Here is a 27,913-nt window from a genome sequence, read left to right on the forward strand (position 1 = left end):
ATAGGCAAGGTATAGCTGCCTCCAAGAGCAAAGTGTATAATGCTTGACCCTTAGTAAATTCTCAGTTCTTTCTCTCTCATTTGTCAAACCACAGGACAATTAAATATACCCTGATAAAATAGGCAAATAGTAAACTGGGTAGAGGTGTCTGATATTTAAAATAATCCAAATATTACTAATATTACCAAGCCACCCACCACTAAAAAAAAAATAATTCTAACCAACAATGGAACAAAACTGTCCACATTTTCACACAATTCCAACCTTACTTCAAAAATATAAAGAAAAGTACATGGTTTTAGCTATTTAAAATAAATAAAGAAAAATCTTGTTTCCTTTGGCATCTTTAGAAAGTAACTAAACTACAACAAAAGGAGGTGATTGTATAAAGAAATTTATACTTAAGCAAACATATAGGGGAAAAAAACAGCAACTTGTGTTTAGTATGGAATAAAATCAACTACAAGAGTTTACTATTGATTAGGAAAGCCTTACAAGTTTTTGGAAGAACCTCCACATCTTAACATTACAATATATTTAATAATGGTTCTTTTATTGCTTCTAAGATTATTGAGAAGTCAAATGAAATTATGCTGAATTTATGGTTCAAAACTATTTTCCAAACACTTAACCATTATAATTTAGGATAAGTAACACTTGAAGAAAGCAAACCTTTTATAATATGACTTTCAGTATACAGCCTTACTTTAATTCACTCTGATTCCATTACATTTTTGTAATTTTTGCATTGGTCCTGAATATGTAATAAGAACTGTGTTTCTATGTATAGAACAGCCTACACAAATCCATCTCACCCTTCATAAAATGGTCACATTAGTGTTTGAGCTTGCAAAACTAATAATTTTCAAACTTTTGAACTTAGAATGAAATGTAAGTCTAATACGTATAGAAAGTCTGACTATGTACAAGAGAAGGTAAAGTTTTCAATTCTCATATTATCAGAAACATCATAAAGAAAGCTAGATTTATAACACACTTCTATTCCTATGTGCATCTGAAGTATGTACAGTAAAACACCAACACAGCTTTCATGTGTCAATAGGGGGAAATGCAAGCAAGAGTGACTTTTAAAGGATCTGATAAAGCAATCTCTTATAAAGCCAAAATTAGGCTTAAAAAACTGCTAACAGTTGATTTCATCCTTGCAAGTTGTCAACAAAAAACTTCATCAGTTTAAAAATAGAAAGATATTAAATTCACTGAAAAATTAAGCTGGGTTCTTTCATTAAATCTGGGAGTACTGCAACATCAAGTTTTTACTGTTTTTGCAAGAGAAATGAAACTGGCAGCTCCATTTTTACATTATTACTTACTTATATATGAAAGTTCTAAGAGTGAAGAATTGTGACAAAACATTCCAAATGGACAACCTAAAAATGGAGCAAGGGATACTGTCCCTCAGCACATTTCCCCACCAAATAGAGAAATTTACTATTAGAATATTAGCTGTGTGTGTAAGAGGGGAAAAACAGATATGGTGTCCCAGTCTGTTGACAAGGACAAAAAGGCTCTGAATAGGTCACCATCTTCAGTTCTGAATAATCTCATATTTAAGAATTCTCAAATGCTTAAAATGGTGGTCTTTTCAGCTACCCATCCTAAGAAGTCAAGTACAAGCATGCAAGTAAATTCACAGGCACAGAGGGTCCATGTTAAAAACAGTTAAGGTAGCTGTGATGCAACACCAACGATTTGAATGGCCCTGACACACTCAAAATATTATCTTAATTATTCAACAAAATCCTGAAGCAAACTCTTGCTAGTCTTGGTACACTGCTAAACACTAAAGTAGCATGTTTTTTCCATGGTTTTAGCTTAGCTCAAAGAATTTTTACACTATTAAGTAAGAAAAAAATTAAAGTATTTCCCCTTTTTAAATTTACAGAGACGTTTAATTAGCTTTATTTACAGAGCAGAGATTTTTTTCAGTCTCCAATGGTGCCTAGATAACATCATTAGGCAAGAATGCCAGTTTAAAAGAAATCTACGCAGAATCCTAAAAATAACAGATGTTGATGCTCCTCAAGAAGGGGCAAGCTTGACTATATCAGCAGCTCTATGTCTCAGTTACTCAGAAGCAATTCTGTTGCAGTCTCTACATCCCAAGATTTTGAAGACAAGGCCACTATTACTGCATTCTGTAGAAAAGAAAAGGGGACAAAATAAATAAATAAATAAAATCTCAAGGAAATATTTTTAAAATACTGCATCACCCACTGTCTTTATATTAAGAAACCACACCTTGTTTTTTCATTTTTAAGTTACCTTGCACTTCATAAAAAGAAGCTTCTAAAACCAATGACTGGAATCAGCCAAAAAAAAAAAAGAAAGATGACTGGTTTTAATAACAAAGTTTGCTTATCAAAATTAGATTTAGGGTATTTTTTTGAGCCACTTTTGTCAGCCAAGGATTTGCAGCAATAATTTAATGAATAAGTAAAAATCAACATGCCTTTATGTACTTACCCTATCAAAGCCCATAGCACATAGGTTTTCTATTTTTTTGGTGTATTCTGGACTAGAAACTGGTGCTCCAGCATACACATGTGCCCAAAGTCGAGCTGTCTGTTTGAACATTTCGGGATTTTGTTTGTACTATATGGGGGAAAAAAATTGATTGGCATGACAATGCAGTTATAATATTCAATATAGTAACTCATCTCTTAATTGCCTAAAAACCTGATTTTTCTAAGTAAAATGTAAATAAATGTAGATTTGATTTTTAAAATGTGACTGATTCACTTTCCACTGCAAACAAACTATGTCACTCAAGAAAAGACTGTTTATTTAACCTGAAGCTGTGATTCACAAGTTGCACTGAGGAAAGAAAAACAAAAATAACGTTTATCAACTTTAATCTCCAATTTCAACAAAGTAGCAGAAAACTAATACTGAATGGAGTTATTAGAGTTGTCTCTAAACACTGTGCAGTGGCAAACGTTATAGAGATAAACAGAATTACTAGCTTCTAAAATTATGTGGACATTAATAAATGTGACCAACTTCTGTATTAATCATAGCTCAGGCTAGAATACAACTTGACTTTGCTGTTTTGCTAGAGCTGTATTAGTGTACAGTGATTTAAGAAAACCCCATATGCAAAGTCCTAACTTACACCACATGTTTTGAGATGATTATGAACTCACCATAGAGTACTTTTTAAAAGGTAAGATTTTCCATATGCATTGGAAAGAAGTAAATTTATTCTCAAATATTCTGGGACTACCATTAGTTAATAAAGCCAAGTATAAATTTAAAATATTAAATTCACTTTAATATTTCTTCTTAAGATGTTTTATACACATTAAATATTTCTATACATTAAAATGATAAATCTAGTTTCTACCATTATTAAAAGGAAATAAGTCAAACTACTGAACAGAGTTAGAAGAAAACTGAGTCCAACCTCAACCTTTGAGGCTCAGAACTCAACAGGAAATCAAAGCTGGAACTCAAGCCATGTTTCTATCAAAAATGAACCAAGAGGGCTTCCCTGGTGGCGCAGTGATTGAGAATCTGCCTGCTAGTGCAGGGGACACGGGTTCGAGCCCTGGTCTGGGAGGATCCCACATGCCACGGAGCAACTAGGCCCGTGAGCCACAACTACTGAGCCTGCGCGTCTGAAGCCTGTGCTCCGCAACAAGAGAGGCCGCGATAGTGAGAGGCCCATGCACCGCGATGAAGAGTGGCCCCCGCTTGCCACAATTAGAGAAAGCCCTTACACAGAAACGAAGACCCAACACAGCAAAAATTAATTAATTAATTAATAAACTCCTACCCCCAACATCTTAAAAAAAAAATTCTTTAAAAAAAAAAAAAAGAACCAAGAGCACACATATAACATGTTAAACCATAATTCTAAGCACTCTAAGGCAAATAATACTAGAACACATTAACAAGGATATATACAACATAAGGAGTGATGAACTTTTCAAAGGAAAGGAAGAAGTTTCTAAGAGGAAATGTTTTCTTAGGCAGAGGGAAAATGGCAGACTGGGTGAAATGACAGGTAGGAATGACACCATCTTGAACAGCGTGAGTTTGAAGAACAGTAAGAATTTAGGAGATGAAACTGGGTTTATAGACAGTTCAAATCATGGAGGAACTCTTCAAACTAAACAATTTGGACTTACCAAGTAGGTGATAGTAAAGCTACTAATAGGTTTTTAACAGGAAAGTGGAATAAGATTTACACTTTTATAAAGCTAACTGCTATCAGTGTAGAATATGAGGGAAAGAAGAGGCTGAGGTAGGGAGCTCCATCAGAGCAGTCAAATGAGAAATTTTTAAACATGTGAATTAAGGCAATCAGAGAAGTATTACGACAGAGAGATACTGGGATTCGAGAGAAAAGGAGACACAGAGAAGTACTCCAAGTCTGTGACTGGGATATATAAATAAGCTGATTATATTACAGGAGGATGAACAGGTTCATAGGTTTAAGATTCTGCATCCAGTTTTGGGAATGCTGTACTAAGGTACCCGTGGAATATTCATATAGACCTCTCCACTTCCAAACAGGCTCTTGGGCTCAGGATAGAGGTCAAGCCTGAATACTGTTATCAACATACAGGTGGTAACATCAGCATGGATATGATCATCCAAGTGAGCGTATATAATGGAAAGTGAAAGAAACAATGTAAGAACTGAGAAAGTATATTTAAAAAGGAGGAGAGGTAATTCCTTGGTGGTCCAGTGATTAGGACTCCGCACTTCCATTGCAGGGGGCACGGGTTCAATCCCTGGTTGTGGAACTAAGATCCTGCAAGCTGTGCAGTGTGGACAAGAAAAAAAAACAAAAAACAAAAACGGAGGGCGGGGCCTGGAGGGGGTGTGGCAGAGTGGGGAAAGAAGAGAAACAACTGTAGGAAGTAGGAGGGAACAAGCACAACTACGAAGACAGGAAAAGAGAGTAGTATCTCAGAAGTCAAGAGAAGAAAAAATTTCTGGGTTAAAAAACAAAAATAACAAAAACACACAAGGCTCAATAAATCCTACTGGTTTAGACCAGGGGTCCCCAACCTCCAGGCCACGGACCAGTACCGATCCTCGGCCTGTTAGGAACCGGTCCACACAGCAGGAGGTGAGCAGCGAGCGAGCAAAGCTGCACCTGCCACTCCCATCGCTCGCATCACCGCCTGAACCATCTCCACCCCACCCCACACCCTCCACTACCGGTCCGAAGAAAAACTGTCTTCCACGAAACCAGTTCCTGGTTCCAAAACGGTTGGGAACCACTGGTTTAGAGTATGGGTTGGCAAACTTTCTTAAAGGACCAGAAAATAATTATTCAGGCTTTCAGACAATATTGTCTCTTTCATAATTATTCAATTCTGCCACTTGTAGCTGTAAACAAATGAGGGTGGCTATGTTCCAATAAAACATTATTTACATAAACAGTCAGTCTGGCAGTAATTTGCTAACCTCTGCCTTGGAAATCAAAGATCACAACTGAAAAATATTTATTCCATTTGGCAATTACAAGGTTTTTGATAACCTTCACCATGCAAATCAGTGCTTCAGTTGGAGCTGATTAACATTATCAGGGAAGGATCATCACTGAATTAGGAGACAGATAAATAGATACACACATGATAAAGCACATGAAGTAAAATGTTAATCATAGAATCAAGATGGTAGGTAGATATGTGGGTATTCATTGTGTAATTCTTGCAACATTGTGTGTTTGAAAACTTCATATGTTAGGAAAAAAGCATCTACCATATAAACAATTAAACTACTGTGTTAAAAAAAATCACAAAATTAGGTTTTCACTATTACATCTGATACAATAATCTCACAGCAGGAAAGGAAACCATTTCCAAATTTACTTTCAATAGACGTATGCTTCTGTTCTAACCACTGCAAACCATTAAAGTAAACACTCCTAGGTAAGTACAAGAAAGTCGTTCAAAAGCAGCTACCTTACCTGATTTGCTACTACTGCATCTTGTGGATCATCTGGTTCTGCAGCTGCCAGTAGTGCTTGCAATGACAATAATACCGTGCGGAGAGTCATTGCTGCTGCCCTGAAATTCAAAATAGGAAGATATCCCAGTTAAGAACACTTTGCATGACAAACCAAAATAGAGGTTTTCTGAATAAAACATGGAAACTACTGAAGCTAAAAATAATCTAGATTTTATCTTAATCATATAATTAAGTCTTAGAAATCTATAATTATATATCTGCCTGCCCCCCCCTTTTTTTTACAACAAATGAGTCCTTCTATTTCTTAAGACAACTCAAATTGCCCTTAATTGGCTTAGTTTTTTTCGTTTTGCCCATGTTGTTGACATATCCTTCTGGTCAGCTTTATCTACTGACTTACTTTCTATCCATTTCTCTAGACACAAACTTAAAATAAAGTGATAAAGTAACATGTGAAACTTCCTTTCTGTGCAATTCTAAAAACAAGATACCATCAAGCAAATATCCTTTACTTTCAAGAAAGCATAAAATTACTTGGAGGGCATTATGCTAAGTGATATGTCAGATAAAGAAAGACAAATACTATATATGATAGCACTTAAATGTGAAATCTAAAAAATAAAACTAGAGAATGTAACAAAAAAGAAGCAGACTCACAGACAAAGAGAACAAACTAGTGGTGAGCAGTGGGGAGAAAGAAGGAGGGAGGGGCAATATAGGGATGGGGTGTAAGAGGTACAAATTATCAAGTATAAAATAAGCTACAAGGATATACTGTACAACATGGGGAATACAGCCAATACTTTATAATAATAATAAATATATATTATTTTATAAGTATAAATGGAATATAACCTTTAAAGATTGTGTATACTATATTGTACACCTGTAACTTATAATATTGTATACCTGTAATTAACATAAAATTGTACACCTGTAACTTATATAATATTGTACAGCACCTATACTTCAATAAAAAATGAAAGAAAATTTAAAAACCATTCTATAACATTCTGAAAAGGGAAAATTTTTTGCTTCATATACATAATATTCATGCCTCTAAATGTGTTTATAAAGCAAATATTTATCTAGAAAATGGTATCTACCTAACCAAAAAGGACTCTTGGTATTTCTGTTAAAAAATTACTTGGCCAGTTAATGTACAAATATTTCTGAATACAATAGTGAAACAGCATAGTAGTGAACTATTTTAAAAGTTGAAGATTATTTTTTTTGAGATGATCATATGGTTTTCCTTCTTCAATTTGTTAATATGGTGTATCACATTGATTGATTTGCATATATTGAAGAACCCTTGCATCCCTGGGATAAACCCCACTTGATCATGGTGTATGATCCTTTTAATGTGCTATTGGATTCTGTTTGCTGGTATTTTGTTGAGGATTTTTGCATCTATATTCATCAGTGATACTGGGGTCTGTAATTTTCTTTTTTTGTAGTATCTTTGTCTGGTTTTGGTATCAGGTTGATGGTGGCCTCGTAAAATGAGTTTGGGTGTGTTCCTTCCTCCGCAATTTTTTGGAAGTGTTTGAGAAAGATGGGTGTTGGCTTTGCTCTAAATGTTTGATAGAATTCACCTGTGAAGCCATCTGGTCCTGGACTTTTTTGTTTGTTGGAAGATTTTTTTTTTTTTCGGTACGTGGGCCTCTCACTGCTGTGGCCTCTCCCATCGTGGAGCACAGGCTCCGGACGTGCAGGCTCAGTGGCCATGGCTCATGGGCCCAGCAACTCGGCAGGATGTGGGATCTTCCCGGACTGGGGCATGAACACGTGTCCCCTGCATCAGCAGGCGGACTCTCAACCACTGCACCACCAGGAAAGCCCTGTTGGAAGATTTTTAATCACAATTTCATTACTTGTGATTGGTCTGTTCATATTTTCTATTTCTTCCTGGTTCAGTCTTGGAAGATGATACCTTTCTAAGAATTTGTCCATTTCTTCCAGGTTGTCCATTTTATTGGCAAAGAGTTGCTTGTAGTAGTCTCTTAGGATGCTTTGTATTTCTGCTGTGTCTGTTGTAACTTCTCCTTTGTCATTTCTAATTTTGATTTGAGTCCTCTCCTTCTTTTTCTTGATGAGTCTGGCTAAAGGTTTAGCAATTTTGTTTATCTTCTCAAAGAACCAGCTTTTAGTTTTATTGATCTTTGCTATTGTTTTCTTTGTTTCTATTTCATTTATTTCTGCTCTGATCTTTATGATTTCTTTCCTTCTACTAACTTTGGGTTTTGTTTGTTCTTCTTTCTCTAGTTCCTTTAGATGTAAGGTTAGATTGTTTGAGATTTTTCTTGTTTCCTGAGGTACGCTTGTACTGCTATAAACTTCCCTCTTAGAACTGCTTTTGCTGCATCCCATAGGTTTTGTATCGATGGATTTTCGTTGTAATTTGTCTCCAGGTATTTTCTGATTTCCTCTTTGAGGTTTTCAGTGATCTCTTGGTTATTTAGTAACATATTGTTTAGCTCCATGTGTTTGTGTTTTTTACACTTTTTTCCCCCTATAACTGATTTCTAATCTCATAGCATTGTCGTCAGAAAAGATGCTTGATATGATTTCAATTTTCTTAAATTTACTGAAGTTTGATTTGTGACTCAAGATGTGATCTATCCTGGAGAATGTTCCATGTGCACTTGAGAAGAAAGTAAAATCTGCTGCTTTTGGATGGAATGTCCTGTAAATATCAATTAAATCTATCTGGTCTATTGTGTCATTTCACTGATAACAAGTATCAATTAAATCTATCTGCTTCTATTGTGTTTCCTTATTAATTTTCTGTTTCGATGATTGGTCCATTGGTGCAAGTGAGGTGTTAAAATCCCCCACTATTATTGCATTACTGTCGATTTCCTCTTTTATAGCTGTTGGCAGTTGCCTTATGTACTGAAGTGCTACTATGTTGGGTGCATATATGTTTACAATTGTTAAATCTTCTTCTTGAATTGATCCCTTGATCATTATGTAGTGCCCTTCCTTGTCTCTTGTAACATTCTTTATTTTAAAGTCTATTTTATCTGATATGAGTATTGCTACTCCAGCTTTCTTCTGATTTCCATTTGCATGGAATATCTTTTTCCATTCCCTTACTTTCAGTCTGTATGTGTCCTTAGGTCTGAACTGGGTCTCTTATAGACAGCATATATTTGGGTCTTGTTTTTGTATCCATTCAGCAACCCTGTATCTTTTGGTTGGAGCATTTAATCCATTCACGTTTAAGCTAATTATCGATATGTATGTTCCTATTATCATTTTGTTGACTGTTACGGTTTGTTTTTGTAGGTCCTTTTCTACTCGTGTTTCCAACTTAGAGAAGTTCCTTTAGCATTTGTTGTACAGCTGGTTTAGTGGTGCTGAATTCTCTTAGCCTTTGCTTGTCTGTAAAGCTTTTGATTTCTCCATCGAATCTGAATGAGATACTTGCTGGGTAGAGTAACCTTGGTTGTAGATTCTTCCCTTTCATTACTTTAAATGTATCATGCCACGCCCTTCTGGTTTGTAGAGTTTCTGCTGAGAAATCAGCTGTTAACCTTATGGAAGTTCCCTTGTATGTTATTTGTCATTTTTCCCTTGTTTCTTTTAATAATTTTTCTTTGCCTTTAATTTTTGTTAACTTGATTACTATGTGTCTCAGTGTGTTTCTCCTTGGGTTTATCCTGCCTGGGACTCACTGCATTTCCTGGACGTGGGTGGCTATTTCCTTTCCCATGTTAGGGAAGTTTTTGACTATAATCTCTTCAAATATTTTCTCGGATCCTTTCTCTCTCTCTTCTCCTTCTGGGACACCTATAATGAGAATGTTGTTGTGTTTAATGTTGTCCCAGAGGTCTCTTAGGCTGTCTTCATTTCTTTCCATCCTTTTTTCTTTATTCTGTTCTGCAGCAGTGAATTCCACCATTCTGTCTTCCAGGTCACTTATCCGTTCTTCTGCCTGTTATTCTGCTGTTGATTCCTTCTAGTGTAGTTTTCATTTCAGTTACTGTATTGTTCATTTCTGTTTGTTTGTTCTTTAATTCTCCTAGGTGTTTGTTCTTTAATTCTTTTAGGTCTTTGTTAAACATTTCTTGCATCTTCTCAATCTTTGCCTCCATTCTTTCTCCAAGGTCCTGGATGATCTTCACTATCATTATTCTGAATTCTTTTTCTGGAAGGTTGTCTATATCCACTTAATTTAGTTGTTTTTCTGGGGTTTTATCTTGTTCCTTCATCTGGTACAAAGTCCTCTGCCTTTTCATTTTGTCTGTCTTTTTGTGAATGTGGTTTTCCTTCCACACGCTGCAGAATTGTAGTTTTTCTTGCTTCTGCTAAATGTTGAAGATTACTAAAGAACATGCCCATTTTCACCACACAAATTAGATAATTCTAAACCAGTCTTTTTCAACTGGGTTCCTCATTTTAACCACAGAACAGAGAAAATTACTAAGTATTTACTCAATTTCCCCAAGGATGGTATATAAATAGTACCATCCTGGATGCTTAGGAAAAAAGTTAATTTATTATCAATAACAAATGTCTTAAGGAAATGTGTCTCTACAGTGTGGTTTCTTCAACCGGTAGCAGCAACATCACTTGGGAACTTCTAAGAAATGAAAATTCTTAGCCCTGTCCCAGACCTACTGAATCAGAAACTCTGGGATGGCTTAACAGATACTCCAAGTGATTCTGATGCAAGCTAATTTTTGAGAAATACTACTTTAGTGCATTACAGCTTAAAGCGAATTGAGAAAGGCTGTTCTAAACCAATAAAATTAAATCAGTATCACAAACATGTCTATATTTTATCTACTGGAGAAAAATTACAATACAAATGGTTCTTCATCTAAAATGCTATCAGAATTGTCACTTATATTAAATTCCACAAAATGCAAACTAATCTACAGTGACAGCAGATCAGTGTTTGCTGGGGAATGGGGGAGCAGGAAGGGTGGGAAGGAGCAATTACAAAGGGACACTCACTAGGAAACTTTTGGATATGTTGGTTATGTTCGCTATCTTGATTTGTGATAGCTTTATGGATATATCTGTGCATTTATCAAATTGTGCATTTTTAATGTGTGCAGTTTAAGATAAATCACACCTCAATGAAGCATTTTTTAAAGTTGTGTTTAAAAAAACAAAGCTATCAAAATAAGAAATTTTATTGATCAACTTATCCTTTTAGAGAAGCTACAGAAATAGGAAAAACTTTGGTTATGATGTTTTAAAATTAGGTGAAATGCTAAACTAGCATTGAGAAGAGAATAAAACTTTAAAAACTTTTTAAACCACTATATAGTTATATGAAATGGAATTTTTTTTTTTTTTTTGCCACACTGCACGGCACATGGGATCTTAGTTCCCCGACCAGGGATCAAACCTGCGCCCCCTGGATTGGAAACATGGAGTCTTAACTACTGGACCGCCAAGGCAGTCCTGTGTAATGGAAATTTCTGATTCTGAAACAGGGCTGGGAAAATAGAAATTATTTTTCTAGACTAAATTTCTAAATTTCCTAAAAGCGTGAACAACTTATTTTCAACCAGAAGTTTTAACGTCTTTACAATGGACAATATTCTTTTAAGACAGTAATCAAAGCATAGAATTCCAAATTTAGCCCTTAAATGTTAATTCTTGTTCTACCATTCATTATCACTATTAACAAGATGAAATCTTTCTTAATTACTTAATTACTCTAACTTCATTTTATATTTGGGTAATTGTAAAGAGAATGTTTAAAGGCACATGCACACCAAGAGCTGCCAGATATATCACCTTGAAGCTGAGTTAAACCACTCGAAAAAGGACAAAAGTACAAAATATCACAGAAATAGAATATATAAAGCTGGCTACTCTAATATCCCAGTGGAATTAAGCATCCTGATTTAGAAATCTTCTTTTTTTTTGACCACACCAGCAGCAGGCAGGATCTTAGTTCCCCAACCAGGGATTGAACCCGTGCCCCCTGCATTGGGACCACTGGGCCACAAGGGAAGCCCCGCAATTTAGAAATCTATAAAAACACTTTATATAATGTTTAATTGATCCCACATGATGCGTGGCACGGCCAAGGGAATAAATAAATAAAATAAAATTATTTCAAGGAAATGTATCTGAATATGGAAGAAAAATCTTCACTCAAAGAGTATTTAATTGTATATACTAAAACAATTATTAAACTCAATAATTTTAATTTACAATAAAAACAAATATGTTTACAACTCAACAAGGCAATAAACATTATTCTTTACAACTTAATGAGCTCTACTATTTACGAAAGCCAGAACATGGAAGCAACCTAAGTGTCCATCGACAGATGAATGGATAAAGAAGATATGGCCCATATATACAATGGAATATTACTCAGCCATAAAAAGAAACGAAATTGAGTTATCTGTAGTGAGGTGGATAGACCTACAGTCTGTCATACGGAGTGAAGTAAGTCAGAAAGAGAAAAACAAATACTGTATGCTAACACATATATGGAATCTTCAAAAAAAAATGGTTCTAAAGAACCTAGGGGCAGGACAGGAATAAAAACGCAGACATAGAGAATGGACTTGAGGACACGGGAAGGGGGAAGTGTAAGCTGGGACAAAGTGAGAGAGTGGCATGGACATATATAAACTACCAAATGTAAAATAGATAGCTAGGGCCCTGAACCAAGATGCCAGAATAGAAGGACGTGCTCTCCCTCTTGCGAGAACACCAGAACCACAACTAGCTGCTTGACAATCATCGACAGGAAGACACGGGAACTCACCAAAAAAGATACCCCACATCTAAAGACAAAGGAGAAGCCACAAAGAGATGGTAGGAGGGGCGCAAGCACAGTAAAATCAAATCCCGTAACTGGAGGGTGGGTGACTCACAGACTGGAGAAAACTTATACCACAGAAGTCCACCTACTGGAGTGAAGGTTCTGAGCCCCACGTCAGGCTTCCAAACCTGGGGGTCCAGCAATGGGAGGAGGAATTCCTAGAGAATCAGACTTTGAAGGCTAGTGGGATTTGATTGCAGGACTTCGACAGGACTGGGGGAAGAGTGACTCCACCTTGGAGGGCACACACAAAGTACTGTGTGCATCAGGACCCAGGGGAAGCAGTGACCCCAGGGGAGACTGAACCAGACCTACCTGCTAGTGCTGGAGAGTCTCCTACAGAGGTGGGGGGGGGAGGGTGGTGGCTGTGGCTAACCATGGGGACAAGGACACTGGCAGCATAAGTTCTGGGAAGCACTCCTTGGCCTGAGCCCTCCCAGAGTCCGCCATTAGCCCCACCAAAGACCCCGGGTAGGCTCCTGTGTTGGGTCACCTCAGGCCAAACACCAGCAGGGAAGGAACCCAGCCCCACCCATCAGCAGTCAAAGGGATTAAACTTTTACTGAGCTCTGCCCACCAGAGCAACAGTCAGCTCTACCGACCACCAGTCCCTCCCATCAGGAAACTTGCACAAGCCTCTTAGATAGCCTCACCCACCAGAGGGCAGACAGCAGAAGCAAGAAGAACTACAATCCTGCAGCCTGTGGAACAAAAAACACATTCACAGAAAGATAGACAAGATGAAAAGGGCTATGTATCAGATGAAGGAACAAGATAAAACCCCAGAAAAACAACTAAATGAAGTGGAGGTAGGCAACCTTCCAGAAAGAGAATTCAAAATAATGATAGTGAAGATCATACAGGATCTCAGAAAAAGAATGGAGGCAAAGATCGAGAAGATGCAAGAAATGTTTAACAAAGACCTAGAAGAATTAAAGAACAAACACCCAGAAGAATTAAAGAACAAACAAACAGAGATGAACAATAAAATAACTGATGAAAACTACATAAGAAGGAATCAATAGCAGAATAACAGGCAGAAGAACGGATAAGTGACCTGGAAGACAGAATGGTAGAATTCACTGCTGTGCAACAGAATAAAGAAAAAAAAAAGGAAAGGAATGAAGACAGCCTAAGAGATCTCGGGGATAACATTAAACACAACAACATTTGCATTATAGGTGTCCCAGAAAGAGAAGAGAGAGAGAAAGGACCAGAGAAAATATCTGAAGAAATTATAGTCGAAAACTTCCCTAACATAGAAAAGAAAATAGCCAGCCAAGTCCAGGAAGCACAGAGAGTCCCATACAGGATAAACCAATGGAGAAACACTCCAAGACACATATTAAGTAAACTGGCAAAAATTAAAGACAAAGAAAAATTACTGAAAGCAGCAAGGGAAAAATGACAAATAACATACAAGGGAACTCCCATAAGGTTAACAGCTGATTTCTCAGCAGAAACAATACAAGCAAGAAGGGACTGTCATGATATACTTAAAGTGATGAAAGGGAAGAACCTAAAACCAAGATTACTCTACCCAGCAAGGATCTCATTCAGATTCGATGGAGAAATCACAAAAGCTTTACAGACAAGCAAAAGCTATGAGAATTCAGCACCACCAGACCAGCTCTACAACAAATGCTAAAGGAACTTCTCTAAATGGGAAACACAAAAGAAAAGGACCTACAAAAACAAACCCAAAACAATTAAGAAAATGGTCATAGGAACATACATATCAATAATTACCTTAAACGTGAATGGATTAAATGCTCCAACCAAAAGACAACAGGCTTCCTGAATGGATACAAAAACAAGACCAATATATACGCTATCTACAAGAGACCCACTTCAGACCTAGGGACACATTCAGACTGAAAGTGAGGGGATGGAAAAACATATTCCATGCAAATGGAAATCAGAAGAAAGCTGGAGTAGCAATACTCATATCAGATAAAATACACTTTAAAATAAAGAATGTTACAAGAGACAAGGAAGGACACTACATAATGATCAAGGGATCAATCCAAGAAGATATAACAATTACAAATATATATGCACCCAACATGAGCACCTCGATACATAACGCAATTGCTAACAGCTATAAAAGAGGAAATTGACAGTAACACAATAGTAGGGGACTTCAACACCTCACTTACACCAATGGACAGATCATCCAAACAGAAAATTAATATGGAAACACAAGCTTTAAATAACACAATAAACCAGATACATTTAATTGATATTTATAGGACATGCCACCAAAGAACAGCAGATTACACTTTCTTCTCAAGTGCACATGGAACATTCTCCAGGATAGACCACATCTTGGGTCACAAATCAAACTTCAGTAAATTTAAGAAATTGAAATCATATCAACCATCTTTTCTGACCACAACGCTCTGAGAGTAGAAATGAATTACAAGGAAAAAACCGTAAAAAAAAAACACAAACACATGGAGGCTAAACAATACGTTACTAAATAACCAAGAGATCACTGAAGACATCAAAAGAGGAAATCAAAAGTACCTAGAGACAAATGACAACGAAGACACGATGATCCAAAATCTATGGGATGCAGCAAAAGCAGTTCTAAGAGGGAAGTTTATAGCTATACAAGCCTACCTCAAGAAACAAGAAAAATCTCAAATAAACAATCTAACCTTACACCTCAAGGAACTAGAGAAAGAATAACAAACAAAACCCAAAGTTAGCAGAAGAAAAATCGTAAAGATCAGAGCAGAAATAAATAAAATAGAAACAAAGAAAACGACAGCAAAGATCAATAAAACTAAAAGCTGGCTCTTTGAGAAGATAAACAAAATTGACAAACCATTAGCCAGACTCATCAAGAAAAAGAGGAAGAGGACTCAAATCAATAAAATTAGGAATGAAAAAGGAGAAGTTACAACAGACACCGCAGAAATACAAAGCATCCTAAAAGACTACTACAAGCAACTCTGTGCCAATAAAATGGACAACCTGGAAGAAATGGACTAATTCTTAGAAAGGTATAACCTTCCAAGACTGAACCATGAAGAAACAGAAAATATGAACAGACCAATCACAAGTAATGAAACTGAAACTGTGATTAAAAATCTTCCAACAGGGCTCCCCTGGTGGTGCAGTGGTTGAGAGTCCACCTGCCGATGCAGGGGACACAGGTTTGTGCCCCGGTCCGGGAAGATCCCACACGCCGTGGAGCAGCTAGGCCCGTGAGCCATGGCCGCTGAGCCTGCGCGTCCGGAGCCTGGGCTCCGCAACGGGAGAGGCCATAGCAGTGAGAGGCCCGCATATAGCAAAAAAAAAAATCTTCCAACAAACGGAAGTCCAGGACTAGATGGCTTCACAGGTGAATTCTATCAAACATTTAGAGCAGAGCCAACACCCATCCTTCTCAAACACTTCCAAAAAATTGCGGAGGAAGGAACACTCCCAAACTCATTCTATGAGGCCACCGTCACCCTGATACCAAAACCAAAGATACTACAAAAAAAGGAAATTACAGACCAATAGCACTGATGAATATAGATGCAAAAATCCTCAACAAAATACTAGCAAACAGAATCCAACAACAGATTAAAAGGATCATACACCATGATCAAGTGGGATTTATCCCAGGGATGCACGGATTCTTCAATATATGCAAATCAATCAATGTGATACACCGTATTAACAAATTGAAGGAGAAAAACCATATGATCATCTCAATAAATGCAGAAAAAGCTTTTGACAAAATTCAACACCTGGGCTTCCCTGGTGGCGCAGTTGTTGACAGTCTGCCTGCCGATGCAGGGCACACGGGTTCGTGCCCTGGTCCGGGAGGATCCCACATGCCGTGGAGCAGCTGGGCCTGTGAGCCACGGCTGCTGAGCCCGCGCGTCCAGAGCCTGTGCTCCGCAACGGGAGAGGCCACAAAAGTGAGAGGCCCACGTAACGCAAAAACAAAACAAAACAAAACAAAAAAATCAACACCCATTATGATAAAAACTCTCCAGAAAGTGGGCACAGATGGAACCTACCTCAACATAATAAAGGCCATATACGATAAACCCACAGCAAACATCATTCTCAATGGTGAAAAACTGAAAGCATTTCCTCTAAGATCAGGAACAAGACAAGGATGTCCACACTCACCACTGTTAATAAACATAGTTTTGGAAGCCCTAGCCATGGCAATCAGAAAAGAAAAAGAAATAAAAGGAATACAAATTGGAAAAGAAGAAGTAAAACTGTCACTGTTTGCAGATGACATGATACTATACATAGAGAATCCTGAAGATGCCACCAGAAAACTACTAGAGATAATCAATGAATCTGGTAAAGTTGCAGGATACAAAATTAATGCACAGAAATCTCTTGCATTCCTATACACTAATGATGAAAAATCTGAAAGAGAAATTAAGGAAACACTCCCATTAACCACTGCAACAAAAAGAATAAAATACCTAGGAATAAACCTACCTAGGGAGACAAAAGACCTGTATGCAGAAAACTATAAGACACTGACGAAAGAAATTAAAGATGATACCAACAGATGGATATACCATGTTCTTGGACTGGAAGAATCAATATTGTGAAAATGACTATACTACCCAAAGCAATCTACAGATTCAATGCAGTCCCTATCAAATTACCAATGGCATTTTTTACTGAACTAGAACAAAAATCTTAAAATATGTATGGAGGCATAAAAGACCCCGAATAGCCAAAGCAGTCAAGGGAAAAAAACGGAGCGGTAGGAATCAGACTCCCTGACTTCAGACTATACTACAAAGCTATAGTAATCAAGACAATATGGTACTGGCACAAAAACAGAAACAAAGATCAATGGAACAAGATAGAAAGCCCAGAGATAAACCCATGCACCTACGGTCAACTAATCTATGACAAAGGAGGCAAGGATATACAATGGAGAAAAGACAGTCTCTTCAGTAAGTGGTGCCAGGAAAACTGGACAGCTACATGTAAAAAAATGAAATTAGAACACTCCCACACACCATACACAAAAATAAACTCAAAATGGATTTGAGACCTAAATGTAAGACCGGGCACTATAAAATTGTTAGAGGAAAACATATAGGAAGAACACTCTTTGACATGAATCACAGCAAGATCTTTTTTAATCCACCTCCTAGAGTAATGGAAATAAAAACAAAAATAAACAAATGGGACCTAATGAAACTTAAAAGCGTTTGCACAGCAAAGGAAACCATAAACAAGACGAAAAGACAACCCTCAGAATGGGAGAAAATATTTGCAAACGAATCAACGGACAAAGGATTCATCTCCAAAATATATAAACAGCTCATGCAGCTCAATATTAAAGAAACAAACAACCCAATCCAAAAATGGGCAGAAAACCTAAATAGACATTTCTCCAAAGAAGACCTACAGATGGCCAAGAAGCACATGAAAAGCTGCTCAACATCACTAATTATTAGAGAAATGCAAATCAAAACTACAACAAGGTATCACGTCACACCAGTCAGAATGGGCATTCTCAGAAAATCTACAAACAAATGCTGGAAAGAGTGTGGAGAAAAGGAAACCCTCTTGCACTGTTGGTGGGAATGTAAATTGATACAGCCATTATGGAGAACAGTATGGAGGTTCCTTAAAAAACTAAAAATAGAATTACCATATGGATCCAGCAATCCCATTACTGGGCATATACCCTAGGACAACCATAATTCAAAAAGACACATGAATCCCAATGTTCATTGCAGCACTATTTACAATAGCCAGGTCACGGAAGCAACCTAAATGCCCATCGACACACGAATGGATAAGGAAGATGTGGTACATATATACAATGGAATATTACTCAGCCAGAAAAAGGAACGAAATTGGGTCATTTGTTGAGACGTGGGTGGATCTAGAGACTGTCATACGGAGTGAAGTCAGAAAGAGAAAAACAGATATCGTATATTAACGCATGTATGTGGAACCTAGAAAAACAGTACAGATGAACCGGTTTGCAGGGCAGAAGTTGAGACACAGATGTAGAGAACAATCGTATGGACACCAAAGGCAGGAAGCCGTGGCGGGATGGGGATGGTGGTGTGATGAATTGGGCGATTGGGATTGACATGTATACACTGATGTGTATAAATTTGATGACTAATAAGAACCTGCTGTATAGAAAAATAAAATTAAATTTAAAAAAATTTTTAGAAGAGAGAAGAGCATTGGCACAAGAAAATAATATTCTTCTTCATCAGTAAAAAAAAAAAAAGAAAAAAAGAAAAAGGAGGAAGCCCCCAATTTCTCCTAACATTATCATTTTTTTTAATTTGCCAAAAATGTTGGATACATGTATATCTATAACGGATTCAGTTTGCTGTACACCTGAAACACAACATTGTAAATCAACTATACTCCAATAAATTAAAAAGTAAATAAATAAATAAAATAAAATAGATAGCTAGTGCAAAGCAGCCACATAGCACAGGGAGATCAGCTCACTGCTTTGTGACCACCTAGAGGGGTGGGATAGGGAGGGTGGGAGGGAGACGCAAGAGGGAGGAGATATGGGGATATATGTATATGTACAGCTGATTCACTCTGTTATAAAGCAGAAACTAACACACCATTGTGTAAAGAAATTATACTCCAATAAAGATGTTAAAATAAATAAATAAATAAAGCTACTATGATAGAAAAAAACCCAACAACTTAATGAGCTCTCAGAAGAGTGAAGCTGGACCTTTGCCATGCCTTATACCCTATATAAAAATTAACTCAACACAGGGAACTATACTCAGTATCTTGTAATAACTTTTAATGGAAAAGAATCAGAAAAAGAATATATACATATATGTATAACGGAATCACTTTGCTGTACATTTGAAACTAACACTACATTGTAAATTAACTATTCTTCAATTTTTAAAAAAATCAGAAAAAAAAATTAACTCAAAATGGATCAAAGACCTAAACGTAAGACTAATTTTTTGCAGGGGGGCTGCGCCACATGGCTTGTGGGATCTTATTTCTCCAACCAGGGTCCCAGCAGTGAAAGCGCAGAGTTCTAACCACTGGACCTCTAGGGAGTTCTCAAGACTAAACTTATTATAAAACTCTTAGTAGAAAACATAGGGTGAAAGGTCCACGACACGGCAGTTGACCAAATGCAAAAGCACAGGCAACGAAAGAAAAAATAGAGAAACTGGTCTATAACTACATCAAAATTAAAAACTCCTGTGCAAAGAAAAAAAAAATTTTTTTTAAATCTTCCTAGGCAGAGAATACAGTCAATAGAGTGAAAGTCAATAGAGGGAAAGAATAGAATACAGTCACAGAATGGGGAGAAAATATTTACAAATCATAGATCTGACAAGGGAGTTAATATCTGAAATATATAAAGAACTCCTTCAACTCAAGAACAAAAAACAAACCTGACCAAGAAAGGACTTAAACAAGCATTTCTCCAAAGATGATATACCAATAGCCGATAAGCACATGAAAAGATGCTTAACATCATTAATCATTAGGAAAATGTAAATGTAACAATGAGATACCACCTCACATCCATTAGGACAGCTACTGTCAAAAAAACAGAAGATAGCAGTGGCAAGGATGTGGAGTAATTGGAATCCTGTGCATTGTTGGTGGGAATGCAAAGGGACAGTTTATTCTCAAAACTGAAGGAAAAATCTAGAGCTGTAACTTTAGATTCAATTTGTAACAATCTCAATGAGCAGTTTTAAGTCTTCTGTATGTTTGAAAACTTTCATAATAAATGCAAGGGAGGTATTCATAAACCATTAAGAATTAATTAGCTAAAAAGAAACCTAAATGAAAAGTTTTTAAAAGCTGAACACAAGATCAATGGCAAACAATGACAATGTTTTCATAATTAGCTGTAATAAAATTAACATTAAAATAAAACTTATTCTTTTGGCCCTAAATACTATAGAAACTATAACATCTTTGATGGTATAAAGAAATGTGTACATTTTTTGACTGCTCTACATAAATTTTAAAATCTAAACTTGGTAATGTGAAAAAATATATAAACAAAAATACAACATTCTATTCCATTTATTTTGCTTTTCACAAACTACTGATTAAATTCATACTACATTAATATTTTTAGCATTTAATGTGTAAAATTAGCATAAATCTATTAAAAACAAATCCTAACAGGCAATCTGAAGTATGAAATTTCAAAATGTGTTAGCTAATTTTAATTAATCAGTGGATACAAATAAGTGAGTACTTTATAAATCTATCTTCAGTAAATTAATTTTGCTCAGATCTCAAAAATCAGTAAGCACAGTTAATATGGCTAATATTCATTCATATGGACTAGGTGGGGCCTTTAATATGTAGAGTAAGCACTGAATTGTGTGTATTGCTGACTAACTTGTCTGTTAAGGATCTTCCAGAAAACCATTAATAAATAAATCTATGTTCATTCGAAACACTGAATGCTACTTAAAAATAACAGCAGCTTTTCTGTCATATTTTTTTGTTAAGGTATAATCAGAGTAAAATGCTTGACAGCTAGATGAATTTTTATACATGTACACACCCATGGTAACCACCATCTAGATCAAAATACATAGTACTTCCAGCACTCAGAAAGCCTCACTCTTGCCCCTGTTATTCACGACCCTACCTACCCACCACTGTCCTAGTTTCTATCACACAAAATTTGCTGTGACTCGTGTTGAATTTCATAAAATGAAATCATACAGTATGTACTCCTTTGTGTCTGGTGTTGCCACTCAACATGTCTATGAGAATCATCCATGTTGTTTGTGTCAACATGCTTTTTTTTTTTTTTACTGCTATGTAGTGTTCCATTGCATGATTATAGCATTATATATCCATTCTCTTGTTTATAGACATTTGGGTGACTTGCAGTTTGAATAAATTTGCTATGAATATTCTTGTACAAGTCTTTTGGTGGACATATGCACTCATTTCTCTCGGATTTCTCTTGGATATATACCTAGGAGTAGAACTGCTGTGCCATAGTGAAGGTGTATACTTAATTTAGCTTTGGCAGATACTGCTGGTTGAGTGGCTGAACCACATTCTTACCAGCAATGCATGAGAACCAACCATTTACAAGTGTGTAGTGGTACCTAACTGTGATTTGAATTTGCATTTCCCTGATGACTAATGGTGCTGAGCGCAGCTTATCAACCATACAGATATTCTCTTAATGCCTGTTCGTGTCTTTTGGAAGAGCAGTATCAATGAGTGCAATTTTTATGTGTTGTCATTTTCTTCCCCAGGTAAACAGACACCTTTAGTCATAAGAGGTGTCGCAGAAAAACATCAGAAGATGGTTTCCACACAGGGTAAGTTACAAAGTTAAGAAATAACCCATACTAACATAAGTTGTTAAATATTAAAGGTAAATCACCATCCACATGTATTAATAAAGACCAAGGTTAACAAACTGTTTTCTAAGATAACTGTTCCAAATTAGCCTAAACATTGACATTTAGATATCCACTGAATGTCAATTTACTTCAATCAAAGGGAGGGGGGGTGCTGACAAACCCATGGATATCCAATCTCACCTATTTTATCTGATGTCTCTGGTATCTTTTATTATTTCAATGATATAGATATGAAAAGACTAAATTCAGCTATTTGACCTGCCTTAGGAAATGGGAATAGCTGATAAAAAGTGTTCTGATACAAAATTTCAAGTTCTCTATATACACCATAATCTTTCGACTATTTATAGGAAGATAATCAGAAGTGGTAGTACTGCTGGTTTAACTCTGAGCAAAAAGAAAAGACAGTGGAAAATTTTAGTGTGGAGTTTTGTTTTCAAAGGGGTGGAGGTTTCACTCCGTCTGCTGAGAATAGCCTGAGTAAAGTCAGAAGCAGAAGGACAGGCTACTGTAACCGTCCAGGCAAGAGGCAATGCAACTTTGGACCAAGGTAGTAGTAATGAACTGCTGCTAAAATGTTGGCGGTTTCTACAACAGGATTTGCAGATTTCTCTGGTATAAAGGTACCAGAGAAAGAAGAAACAAGCATCACGATGAAGTTTTGGCCTTAGCAACTGCAAGGATGTAGCTGCCAAAACTTACATGGGGAAGAAGTAAGTTTTGGGCTGGGGAAATAGTTCAGTTTCCAACATGTTTAAGTTTGAGATGTCTATTACATATTCAAGTATAGATGTTAAACAGGCAGCAGGACGTGAGTCTAGAGTTCAGAAAATGTGAGTTGCTAGTATATCAACGGTGAAGTTATGAAATCAGATGAGCTCACCAAGGAAATGAGTATAGATGGAAAAAAGCAGACTTAGCCCTGAGGTATTCTCAGGTACAAAGCTCCAGGAGATGAGGGAGGAACTAGTTGAGAAGTCTAGGAGTGGGAAAAGGAAGGGGAGAACAGAAGAACTGATGTGCTAGAAACCAAGTGAAAAAAAGGACAATGTCTCTAATACGGCAAATTTTCATTAATATCACTGAACAACAGAGCTATAAAGGGTCTTCGAGATGACTTTATAGATAAAAACATGGAGCCACAGAAATTCAATAAATTGTGAAGTCACAAATCAAAACAATGACAGAAGATAAAGTTAGGTCTAGTCCACAATGTTCAATGTTTAACAGTATGGAATACAGATCAAGAAACTGGATCCCAAGAGATGATCTACTGAGGGAGAGGCTTTACTCAGGTGTGCTATTAGAATGGAAAAACAAAACAAAACCAGCAACTCTTGTCTGCTTATCCAATTACTAAATATTGGATAAAATAAATAAATATACCAAGTGACCCATATGCTAAATGTTGTCATCCTGTTTCAGCTTATTCAGGTTCATTTCTTTCCCTTTTTTAACAAATCAAACACATAACTTATTGTTTTCTTCCACCCCAACGTCTTTTTATATCTCTTGTCCTGGTTGTTCAATCCATACTGTTAGAATATGCCAGGCTCTAATCTAAGAGAAATACATAAGACAACTCATTTACTCTTCTCAACAGCCCTATGAAATAGGTATTAACCCCCAATTTTTTCCAATAAGGAAACGAAGGCAAAAGACCAGGTAATTTACTCAAGACCACAAAAATGAGTAAATGGCAGAGCCACGATTTTAACCTAGTAGTTAAACAGTATACTGCTAAGATAAAATCAGACAAAACATGTGAAAGCACTGTACAAATGACGATACCACCTACAAAGGTACTTCTTAGAATCTTAGAACCTTAATCGCACTCAATTAATACAACTTTTAACATTTTTGTTGTCTACATTCCATCCAAGTCAGAGCTGATTACTACAATACTTAAATTATTTTAGTCTTTCACAAATATCTTCCTGAGATAGCAAAAAATCAAATTTACCAAAACAACAAATAAAATCCAAGGTTTTTCAAGATGGAAAGCTAGCATCTGACATTACCTAATCACTATTTAAATACAGATTCCAATTTCAACTGTAACATATTTTCTCTTATATACTTAAGAGACTTCATCTAGTTTTAAAATTATTGCCAAATAAAAGTATAATATATGCTTATGTTTTGAGGCAAGTACACATTTAACACTCTAAACAGTCTTAGAATTCGTATGAGAGAGCGTTGAAGGTGAATTCAAAATTTCTTACCATTGATCTTTCAGGATATCCAAACAAATAGCCCCTGTGACGGAACTAATATTAGGATGCCATATTTTAGTGATAAACCGGACCTAGAATATAAAGCACATTTGAGTTTTAAAGTACAGAAGTAAAACATATATAGTTTAAGTAGTACTATAAGAAAATGAAATCCTCGAGCTAAAAAAAACGCTCAAACTTACATCATTTTGCCTAAGTGAAGGGAAGGGTGTAGGAGACAAAGCATTCAGTGAGCCGAATGCTATCAATGACATACATTCTTTTTAAACCTTTTAATAAATGCTCAAAGAAACCCAACAATTAACTAGGTGTTTATAAATTACCTAGCATAGTGTTAGATGCTATGAGAAATTTAACATGGACTAAGATCCATTCAGGTAGATAAAGTAGTACAGAAAATCAAAATATAGATAGTAAATGGCAATTTTTCTGGAGTGAAGGGTGTAGAATAGGTTTGAAGGAAAAAGTAAGCAAAATCAGTACATGGGAACAGAAGCAGAAAGTGACTATAAGATTACTCCTGATTTTCTTGTAGCACTTTTTTTCTTAAATACATTTAAAAATTTTCTGACAAATATTTAAAGGCCTACTATTATTTGCCAGGCACTGAGGCTTAGAGTTTAAGAAATTTACCCAGTATCAAGTAAGTACTTTGCAACAGAAGACACAAACTCACACAATCTAATTTCAGATTCTGAGTGTACTTATTTAAGCATGAAAGAATAAGGAATCAACAATGTGAAAATGCTAACTCTATCACATCACCTTGACATGAAATCTACTTCATCAGCTCTTACTTATGAGCTCTTGGAGAAGGAATAGGAGGAGGAGAGGGAGGAGGAGGAGGAGGATTATATCTGACACATATATATGATAGTCATCTAAGTCAAAATTCTTTAACATTTAACAGATTAATTACTATGAACCAAGCTATGTCCTAGTACCTTGCAAAAATTAACTCATCAATATATGCTCTGTGATGAACTGGGAGATTGGGATTGACATTATACACTAATATGTATAAATGGATAACTAATAAGAACCCACTGTATAAAAAAATAAAATAAAATTCAAAAAAAACTATATGCTCCAAATGTAAGCTATTTATGAAAAGAAGCTAAAAGATTTATCATGCTTCCACTTCTCTCCTTGTGACTTGTCTATACTATCTGTTCTTAATTCCTCACATATTCACTCACTAACTTACATGCCATCTGAAAATGCACTTCCAGTCACCAATGACTTCAAAACACCTAAAACTAATGGAGACTTTCCACTCCTTGATCCTTTTTAATTCTTAAAATAACCTTACTGCTTTCAATGATATCTACTTCTTTCCATCCACAGAACACCATGTCTTTAAAGGAGACTATCATTCTTCACCTGGGTTACTGAACAGTTTACTGACTTTACTGCCTTCAGTTTTCTTCCCTCCAATCCATTCTCCACACTGAAACCAGAGAGCCCTTGAAAACAAACCTGATTCATGTCACTATTCTACTTAAGGCCCTCTAACGACTTCTCATTCCGTTTATGTAAGCCCACACTGTTAAACTGATTCTAGCCTCACTCTCAAATCTCACATCTACCCTACATTCAATACAAGTGTTCAACAAGTCATATTTTAAAAAAAATTTTTTTTTTTTGCCTCAGGGCCTTCATACATTTCTTCTTTCAATAACACACCTCGATATCCTCTTCTCCTGGCTAACTCCTACTTATCATTTAAGTTTCAGCTTCCATAATCACTTCTTCCTGACCTGTCCCATAGCACCCTGTACTTTCCTATGTCACAGTAGTTGATCACACTTCTATCATCTCTTTCTTATTTGCCTGGTCTTCTCTAAAATGCATGGTGTCTATCCTGCTTAGTAGAGCATTCCAAGTATCTAAAGTGCCTCACACTGAGTGAATGTGCAATAATATTTATATATATATATATATATATATATATATATATATATATATATATATATTTTGGTTTGTTTGTTTGTTTTAATACTTTGGCGACGCCACACGGCATGTGGCATCTTAGTTCCCCGACCAGGGATTGAACCGTGCCCTCTGCACTGGAAATGCAGTCTTAACCACCGGACCACCAGGGAAGTCCCGAGGAAAACAGAATTTTAAATTACTACTGAAGATGTCAGAAGGTTTACAATTTAGGCAGATGATCTAAGGATGTGTGAATTGTATCTTGCTTTTTAAAGAAGAATCTTCAATACATGATTCTCTGTAGACGCTACATGAAAAGCAAATATGCTTATATGCAGGACCAAGGAAATTATTGAACTATTTCTTTGTACTACAATCTACAGTTAGAAATAAATAGCTTTGAATTTGCAGATAATCTAATAAAGAAATTAATTTTCAAGAGGCTACTCCATTATCTACCAGTACAGATGTAAGTAACTGTCCTGTAAGTAGTTCTTTGTGTAGTTTTACACTCTTTTATCTATTCCTCTCTTTGTCATTCTTTATCATCAACTATCTCCTTTCTTAGATTTTTCACTTCTTTCTCAACTCTTAATATTACCAATGGTAACCACATATACCCCATCATTCTACGCTCAATTCATATCCATTGTATTCATCACTTTCTCCCAGAGTACTACCATCCCCAACCTATAGCAACAAAAATGTACAAAGAACTTGGAAGGGATGAAGTATAAAAGTAACGAAGACATTTATTATGACCTACTTGAGTCATACTTGACTATGATTACAAAACAAATATGGGATGGTTTACAGTACTAAAATACTTATATGAATAACAATTCAAGTTTCCTTATTTTCACAAATGAAACTAATACTAGCAACTGTCTGCGTAACTTGACAACACTCATTAGCTTTGAGGAGCACTCAAAGAATTTAGAAACAAAAATCTTAACACTATGTACACAGTGTTACCAGACTGAAACAAAGGAAGGCGATGATTCTTAGTTATTTATATTGGTACACCATCATCAGTAACCTTATCTCCTCCCACAGGATGCAGCCTATATTTATGCACTCTTTAGTTCAACAAATATTTTACCTTCCACCTCATGGTAGACATGAGCTCTATTTCCATCAGGAATTTCCAGTTTCAAGCTTGGAACTCAAGGAAGTTACAATATTAAACCTGCTTTAACTAACTTATTGTACAAAAGAAAATGCTATTTTATTTTAAATATGCATGTGCAGAAGGGAAGACTCACAGAAGGCTATTAGCGTTGGTATTTATACTCAATTTCATATATAAAAGTACTTACAACACAAAGGAAAAAGAGGAAAATTCACAACCTAATCTCCAATAGTAAGTTCGACAAATCACTGAGCTAGAGCTTTCCTAATTTAATGGGTTTTTCAGTAATATTACAACTTACTTTAAAAATAAAGTATGCGGGTTTCCCTGGTGGTGCAGTGGTTAAGAATCCGCCTGCCAATGCAGGGGACATGGGTTCGAGCCCTGGTCCAGGAAGATCCCACATGCCGCGGAGCAACTAAGCCCGTGCACCACAACTACTGAGCCGGCGCTCTAGAGCCCGTGAGCCACAACTACTGAAGCCCGT

The 27,913-nt window shown here is 36.3% G+C and overlaps 1 protein-coding gene across 1 annotated transcript in view; it reads right to left on the reverse strand.

The window, feature by feature from the left end:
- Positions 1-879: 879 nt before the first annotated feature.
- Positions 880-27,913, reverse strand: part of UBE2K (ubiquitin conjugating enzyme E2 K) — a 70,875-nt gene continuing 43,841 nt past the window's right edge. The window contains exons 4-7 of the mRNA XM_081237365.1: positions 24,348-24,430; positions 5,951-6,050; positions 2,488-2,616; positions 880-2,159 (exon numbers count right to left, since the gene is read on the reverse strand). Of these exons, the coding sequence (XP_081093491.1) occupies positions 2,085-2,159; positions 2,488-2,616; positions 5,951-6,050; positions 24,348-24,430 (387 nt within the window). The 3' untranslated portion in view covers positions 880-2,084. The remainder of the gene's footprint in view (positions 2,160-2,487; positions 2,617-5,950; positions 6,051-24,347; positions 24,431-27,913) is intronic.

The sequence above is a fragment of the Mesoplodon bidens genome (assembly GCF_964165515.1).
Source record: "Mesoplodon bidens genome assembly, chromosome: 1".
NCBI lineage: Eukaryota > Metazoa > Chordata > Mammalia > Artiodactyla > Ziphiidae > Mesoplodon > Mesoplodon bidens.